Source organism: Pteropus vampyrus, unplaced genomic scaffold (genome assembly GCF_000151845.1).
Source record: "Pteropus vampyrus isolate Shadow unplaced genomic scaffold, Pvam_2.0 Scaffold56, whole genome shotgun sequence".
NCBI lineage: Eukaryota > Metazoa > Chordata > Mammalia > Chiroptera > Pteropodidae > Pteropus > Pteropus vampyrus.
Genome location: NW_011888837.1, coordinates 4,097,803 through 4,105,845, shown reverse-complemented (window position 1 = coordinate 4,105,845; position 8,043 = coordinate 4,097,803). Strand labels below are relative to the sequence as shown.

General features: G+C 42.9%; 1 protein-coding gene across 1 annotated transcript in view; it reads left to right on the top strand.

Annotated features, from left to right (window-relative positions):
- Positions 1-1,657: 1,657 nt before the first annotated feature.
- The window catches only part of PPEF2 (protein phosphatase with EF-hand domain 2), a 48,546-nt gene continuing 42,160 nt past the window's right edge, over positions 1,658-8,043 (top strand). The window contains exons 1-4 of the mRNA XM_011360627.1: positions 1,658-1,770; positions 5,724-5,851; positions 6,007-6,064; positions 6,966-7,141. Of these exons, the coding sequence (XP_011358929.1) occupies positions 1,716-1,770; positions 5,724-5,851; positions 6,007-6,064; positions 6,966-7,141 (417 nt within the window). The 5' untranslated portion in view covers positions 1,658-1,715. The remainder of the gene's footprint in view (positions 1,771-5,723; positions 5,852-6,006; positions 6,065-6,965; positions 7,142-8,043) is intronic.

Below are 8,043 nucleotides of genomic sequence, written 5' to 3'. Positions count from 1 at the left end.
TAGCTTGCAGATGGCCACCTTTTCACTGGGTCTTCACATGGGAGAGAGAAAGAGGGAGAAGAAGACGGAGAGGGAGAGAGAGAGGGAGAGAGAGAGAGATAAGGTTTCTCCTCCTTTTCTTATAAGGATGCTAACCCCATCTGGAGCTCTACCTTCATGACCTCATCTAAACTTAATTATCTCCCAAAGACCCCACCTCCAAATACCATCATAATGGGGGCTAGGGCTTCAACATGTGAGCTTTGGGGAGACACATTCAGTGCATAATAATGCTGCATTGAGACAGTATGCCTTTTACTGCTTCTGAAATTTGAGGGAGGGACATGTTCTTAACCTAAGAAGAGTTAGAAAAAGATTCATTTTTCTGTATAAAAATAAATATGGCATAATGTTTATTCAATATTTATTGAATCCTCTACTATGTGTCAAGTATCATGTTAAATCCTAGAGATAAAAATGATAAATTTGCTCACACACTGTCTTTGATCTCAAGGAACTCAAGTCTAATGGTAGACAGACAAAGCAGAAAATTCTAATAGTGATGGAGATGCGAATAGGATATTCAGAAGCTTTGGGGCATGTCAAACTGGCTTTCTTAAGGAGGGTGGTACCTAATGTTAGCCTTAAGGAGTGAGTAAAGTTAGTCAAATTTAGGGGAGCAGCATAGGAAGAACATTCCAGGTAAGAGCAAAACACAAAGGTCATGGTGGTCAAAGAACAGAGTTTGATGGTAGGAGAGAAGAGAGATGAGGCTGGAAAAGTAGGCTTCTGGGAGGTATCTAATTGTGATACCTGACATCTGAGGCATTCCAGTGAACATTTAGCAGGAAGCTGGGTATATGGGGTTAATATTAATGATGGCCTGTGATGAAGGTATAGATGTGAAAGGCGGGAAGTGGTGGTTGAAAATGTGAGGGTTGATTAAAATCATCTGGGGAGCATGTACGTAGAGTGAAGAGAGCTTACATTTGAGTCTAGACTACAAATAAAAATAAGCATTTAAGGGATAGACAGAGAAATGAGCTCAAGAAGGAGAGAGAGTAAATAGTTAGAGAGGCAGGAGCAAATACAAGGGAGTCTGGTATCATGGAAGCCCAAGGAATAGAATTATAATCAAAGTGTGACTTGTGGAGGCAGATGGCTTGCTGTTTTGGCAAGGTAAGGACGGAAAAAATGAAGACATTGGAGACATTGACGTGAAAGATTTTAATCAACAGTGGGGATGTTAAAAGTGATCTTAAGAGGAATTGAGAATATATGTAGTTTACTCTTGAAGGAAATCTGGAGAAGAAAAGAGAGGTTGGGTTGTAGCTAAAGGGATATAGGAAATCAAAGCATGAAGAAGAAGAAGGAGGAGGAGGAGGAGAATTGCTTTGAGAGGAGAAGAGACTTCAGTATGTTTCTCGATTACAAAGGAAAAGCCACTAGGAAGGCTGAAAACATAGGAGAGATAATGAGATGAGAAGTGGAGGAAATTTTCAGGGGAGGAACGCTTCATGCACTGAGCCTGGAGAGGTGGAGGATGGTTGCTCTCCCATGATAGTCTCACATTTTTTTATGATGTGGGAGACAAAGTTCATAGATAATTTGGTCCACCTGAACTAATACTCTGCTTGAATATCTCTATTGTGGATTTCCCCTTTCTTTTGTCAGCGAACAATTCACTTTCCCTTGGACTTGCTATCTGTGTCCTGCACAAACATTGTACTTACACCATGGGAAGCGGCACCTCAACCCAACACCATTTTGCTTTCCAGAATGCAGAGAAAGGTATGTGTTTCCCACCTCCTGCACTAGCTCTGGGTACCCCAAAGCTCCTGTTGCATAGGGAAGGACTTCTAGGATAGAAGCAGGAAACCATTATATTTGTCCTCAGGCAACTCTTGAAATTCGGCTTCTTCTACTTGTGATGTGACCAGCAGAAGGTTCAGCTGAATATCTTAGGACTTGGTGAAATAAATCTGACAATTAAAATTTACTCAAAGAGTCAGGATGTTCATTGGGGTTTATCCCAAACTATACATGTACAAGTAAGTGAAACAGGTTGAGCCAAAGTGAGTGAAAGAGCATTCCAGGTAGAGGATACAGCATGTATGAAGGTCATGGGGTAGGAAGAAGCAAGGCACATTCAAGGAACTGAATGGTCCAAAGTGAACGAGATGGAGGATAGCATTGCATGAGGCTGCTGAGGTAAGCAGACCCCAGATCACTCAGGGTCTTCTAGGATTTTAAACTTTATCCTAAAGGCATGAAGAACCATTGAAGAATTAAAAATAGGAGTTCTATAATGATTTACATGTTAAAAGACCCTTCTGGCTTCTGTGAAGAAGGGATTGGAGGGGGTAAGAGTAGAATAAGGAAGAACAGTTTAGAAGCTACCAAAGTCATCTAAGCAAGAGATGATGATGTCTCGGTCTACAGTTGGTGGCAGTAGAGATGAGGAGAAGAGCATGAATTTCAGCAGTATTCAGGAGGTGGAATTGACAGGATCCAATTGGTTAGATGTATGGGGTGATGAAGAAGGATGGATGGAGAATGACCTCCAGGTTTCTGCTTAGCAAAACTGGTCCGATGATACTTCCAATTACTGATGTAAAAATAATGGGGAAGAACCAAGTTTGAATGGAGGGAAGACAATGAGTTTATACTCGTTGGATGGGAAGCACCCATGAAACATGTGGGTGGAAGTGCCGAGTAGGCAGCTGTGTATTCAGATCTGGATTTGGGAGAGAGGTGGGGCTGGAGACACATGCATTTGGAAGGCATCGAAGTATAGGTGGTTGTTGGAGCCATGGGGATCACCGAAGTAGCCTAGAGTGAGATTAAAGCCCGATCAAAGACCAGGGCCTAGGACAGAGCCATGAGTGACTTCAGTATTTAAGCATCAGGTAAGAGAGGATGAGCCAGTAAAGGAGGCCAAGTAGAGGCAGCTAGAGATGTGGGAAGAAGCGAGGGAAATGGTGACAGCATCTTGTTTACATGGGCCTATGTATCTCTTTAAGTTTGTGACTTCCTTGCTTTCTAGTTTGGCAATATGTCCCACACACATCTTGCATATTTTTGGCCCCAGACCAGGAATGCATATTTCTCCAGGGTGTCAGGTATTCATTGCTACCAGGTTGGTTATTGTTTCTATATCATTTTAGTGAACAGATCCAGAAAATATGTATTATTTAAAGAAAAAAAATCATAATGATCAATTTATATTTAGGATTACAATATTTTTACTCAACAACCTTGATATTATGTTTATATCTCTTTTCTCTTTATTAAAAATCTTTTTTTCCCAAATGACATAAATATAGTATTATTCATCCTATTCTATAGTATATAAATAATAGCTTCAGAGTGATAATAATAATACTATTAGAAACAATATGATTAGTGAACACCTTTTTAGATTTCTTTGTAGTTCTTTTTTCTTTGGGGATGTCCACTAGGGATGTACAAATAAGTGAACTCTCAAGTCTTTTGAAATAACTCCTTTCTGCATGGTGATTCCACCAGCTTATACACAGATTCACTTGTTTAACTTTTGCTTTTGATTTCTAGAGACTGATTTTTTTCATTTTTGATTTAAATTTGTCTTAAAATTTTGTAAAACATTTAAACAATTCCTATAAGTAATTGGATTTACATAATTCCTGTAAGTTTGTTGCTGTGTAACAAACAATCCCCAAATCTCCTGGCTTAAGAGCCATTTTGTTCTGCTCATGATTTTGTGGGTCAGGAGTTTACTGTGGACCCAGTTGGGTGGTCTGTCTCTGATCCTCTGGGCAGCTGGGCTGGCGGCTCTCCTTCTAAGACAGCTCTTCACTCAGTATCTGGTGTCTTGGTGCCCCTTGGCCTCCCTCTCCCCACATGGTTGTCTTGTTCTTAATAAGGGATTTTAACAGCTAGGTGTATTTGTAAATGGCACCCTAGGATTTAGTCTACACAAGGCAGGAGCAAGAGTAGCTCAAGTATGTTGTATTGTGTTGCTGGGAAGGGAGAATGGGGTTTAGGATCTAAAACTATCCTGCACCTGACAGGGCCCACCCATCTCAATTAAAGGGTAATCCATGCTCTGGATAGAGGACTGGGAGGGAAAAACAAAACAAAACAAAACAAAACAAAACAAAACAAAACAAAACAAAAAACAAAAACAAAACAAAAAACAAAAACAAAAACAAAAAAACAGAGAAACAGAGAAAGAGGCATTGCCTGCATCTCCTGCTCTAACCAGCTGAAGCAGGACAGAGGATATAAGTATATCCAGTTGGTAGCACCTTACTCAAAATGCTTGAGGCAAGATGTTAGCAAACATTTTCATAGAAATTGATGGCCATGATAGTCCTCAGTGTTGCTTATACTTCAGTGCAAGTAAGAATCATGTATGGAGCTTGTTAAACCTGCAGATTTCTGGGTTCCCTGTAAAGATTCTGATGCTGTATGTCTGGGGCGAGCTCCAGATATCTGTGTGTTTCCCATGAGTTCCTAGAGAGTCTGTAGCATTTCATTCACTATTCTGAACATGGATTTACAGAATTCAATTGGTAGAACTTCAACCTCATGACTTAGCTCTTAGTAAGTGCCTTCAATACTTAGAGTACGACACTTTTTCTCATAGAAAATATAATTCATCTTTGCTTAAATTCCTCCCAGATCCTCTTGTCCAACCCCACCATTGTCTTTCCTCTCAGGGAAATCATTAAGAATTCTATTAGCTCCCTAATGCAAGCTAAATATATTAAATCAATCTGTCTACTGTTCGCAAGGTTGACCTGCAGGCTTTCCTTTGTAATCCAGCTTTATCTACAAATACTCCATTCATCACTGACAGCACATCCAGGCCTTGGAGCTTAAGAAGAATCTAGTTATTTGTGTGGACAGCCATCCTCCTCTCTAGTAGTAGCACCTGATCACAGGTCCTAAAGCCTCTATGAAAAATTAAACCTACTCATGCCATCTTGTGGTACATGGTCACCTGGCACAGGTTCTGGCAAAAGGAAAAGCCTAAAGGCTGCTCATGGTTTGATAATACAATCATGGAAATATTGTGATGGGGACAATTAAAATCTGTGGTGATGTCGGAATATAGGGATGGCCAGCACAGGACCCAGCAAGCACTTATCATCACCTGACATTATAGTACATAGTAATGTGTGTGTTTGTTTGTTGTTTCCTCGTCATCATCTGGTGCATACACTTTTCTAGGTGAAGACATTGAAGCCCAGGAAGGTGATTCATCAGAGGCCACATGGCTAGTCAGGGCAGTTCCAGGTTCAGAATTCAGGCCTCCTGACATCCAGTCTGTTGTTTCAATATCAAGGACATTTTGATATTGAAACAACAGACTGGATGTCAAGAGACCTGAATTAACCCACTCTTTAAAAATTCCACATCCTTGTGATCTCTTCAGTTTTCATATCCTTCTCAGAATCCCAGCAATCCGATCTTTTCATTTCTACACATATAGAAGTTTTCATCAAAAAGTGGAAATTCCAATAACCTTCCAGTTATATTAGCATAACCAATAGGTGATAATGGAGGTGGTGTGGAAGGCAGGAATGGCGAAAGAGAGTACCCCAGCCAGTGAGAAGTCGAATTTTTCCTGCCAGTAGCAATGGGTAGTGCTTTCCCCACCATCTTGTCCCCACATTATAGTGGGAGGGGTACCCCTCAACTCCCCCCAGGCTGAGGGGGCCCCAGCTCACAGGCTTGCTTCTCCATCTGTGTCACAGCTTTCAAGGCAGCAGCCCTAATCCAGAAATGGTACCGGCGCTACATGGCACGCCTGGAGATGAGGCGGCAGTGCACCTGGAGCATCTTCCAGTCTATAGAGTATGCTGGGCAGCAAGACCAAGTCAAGGTATAGTGGGATGTGGGGCGGGGCTGCCTCCGGCTCTGCCTTCCAGCCCCTAGACAGCAAGGCCCATGTGCCCAGACGGTGTAGCTGATCTGGACCACTCTTGAGTTCTCTTCCCATCTACCTCTAAAGCCAAGTCTTCTTGGGTTCTTCTGCAGCTCCATGATTTCTTCAGCTACCTTGTGGATCACTTCACACCCAGCAGTCACAATGAGCGTAAGTATGAACTGCCACAGGGTTTGTCTTCCTGCCTTAGGGTCAATGATCCGGGGGATGCACGGGGAGTGAAAATGTGAATCTGGTGACAGCTGGGAATGAGCGAGGAGGATGACGACAAATAAATGGCAGAGCGGATTTGTATTCTGGGTTCTCTATGAAGCACACCTAGAGATAAGAGTTTCAGTACAAGTTTATTTGTTAAATACAAGAAACAGAGGGGTTGTGAGGAGGAAGTGGGAAGGAATTCAGGAAATGGAAGGCAGCCAAGACATGGTGGGCTACTAAGCCAGCAACTCACATGCCTGAGAAATAGTGTAAAACACGCCCCTCAGAATGATCGCTCCTGAAAGGAGAGGGAACTTGAGTCTTTATATGTCAGCTCCTGAGAGTCATTGGTTGAAGGCTGTTGGGAGGGGCAGATGAAAAGGTTTGTTAACCCCCAGCATTTTGAGCTCACAAAGCAGGACTCTGTGTGGACCCAGAAAAAAAAAAGCCCTCAAGCTAGAGATGCAGAGGCGGCAGCTGGAAATTGCCTGAAGGGCACTGAAAGATCTGAAGCATCTGCCACATTCTCGAGTACACCATAAATGCCTGTGAACTTTTTTTCCACCACAGCTTTTCCCTTTCCTTCTTACAAACCTAGGCCCCTACATTTCCATCCTTTCTATATCTGACAAATCCCCATCTTTTAAAATAAAAGTAGAATAGAATTAACATAAAAACATAACCTTTCCTCCTGCCCATCCTAATCTGTTGTCATTCGCCCCTTTCCTTTCTCCTCTCCTGTGCTGGAGCCAATGCCAGGTCCCAGTTCAAGTACAGTCCAGGGAAGAAATCTGCATTGTCCATGGACTGCACATCTGATCATAAGCTGGCCCACTTTCTCTATCCTGACTAGGGGACTTCCTGAACCGCATGTTTACTGAGGAAAGAGTGCGCCGGGACTCTGAGATGGAGAAATTCAGTGACTATGAATCCATAGAGGTGCCAGACAATTACACAGGGCCACGCCTCTCCTTCCCACTCCTTCCTGACCATGCAACTGCCCTGGTGGAAGCTTTCAGACTGAAGCAAGTAAGTTTAGCCCGGAACCTGAGTTGTTATCAACTTCGTGTCATGTGTGGAGGGAGAACAGACCAGCTCAGAAGGAATGGCCCTGGGTTTAGGATGTTCTTGTCACGGGTCCGCTAGAGAGATTCCATTCCCCCTTTGCTTCGCTAGGACCAGTGGCTGATTGGCTGCTTTTTATGCACTGAAAACTTCTCCTCCTAGTCATGTAATCCCACAGATAATTATTAAGCATGGCTATATGCAGGCACTGTTCTGAGCACGGGGGATACAGCCGTGAGCAAGACAGACACCAATCCCTGCCCTCATGGGGCTGACATTCTAGTGGGGAGACAGACAAGAAATAATAAATAACAAGTAAGGAAATTATATATTATATTAAAAGGTGATAAGAGCTGTGCCAAAGAATAAACTAAATTCTAGGCGAGAGAGATGGCAGTTTTATAGAGTGGTCTGGGAAGGTGTCACTGAAAAGGTGATTTCTGAGCAAAGGTCGAAGGTGGTGAGGGAATGTACCATGTGGACAGCTGAGGAAAATCATTCCAGGCAGGGAGAACAAATGGAAAGGCCCTGACGCAATGCCTTGCCTGGACTGCTCAGGGACCTCAGGAAGGCCATCGCGGCTGGAGAGGAAGGAGCGAGGGAAGAGCATTAGGAGATGGAGGCAGGGGGCGGGGGTAGACTTTTATTCTTCTGAAAGAGATAGGGAGACATTGGGCACAAGAATGATATCATCTGGCTGGCTTGCTTTTTAAAATTATCATTCTGTTTACTGAATAGAGTATAGGGAGCAAGGGCTGAAGCAGGGAGACAGTTAAGAGACTACTGCAATTGTCCTGGCAAAAGATGAGAGTGTCTTGAAACCCTAGTGATAGAGGCAGAGGTAGCAAGAAGTGGTCAGATTCTGG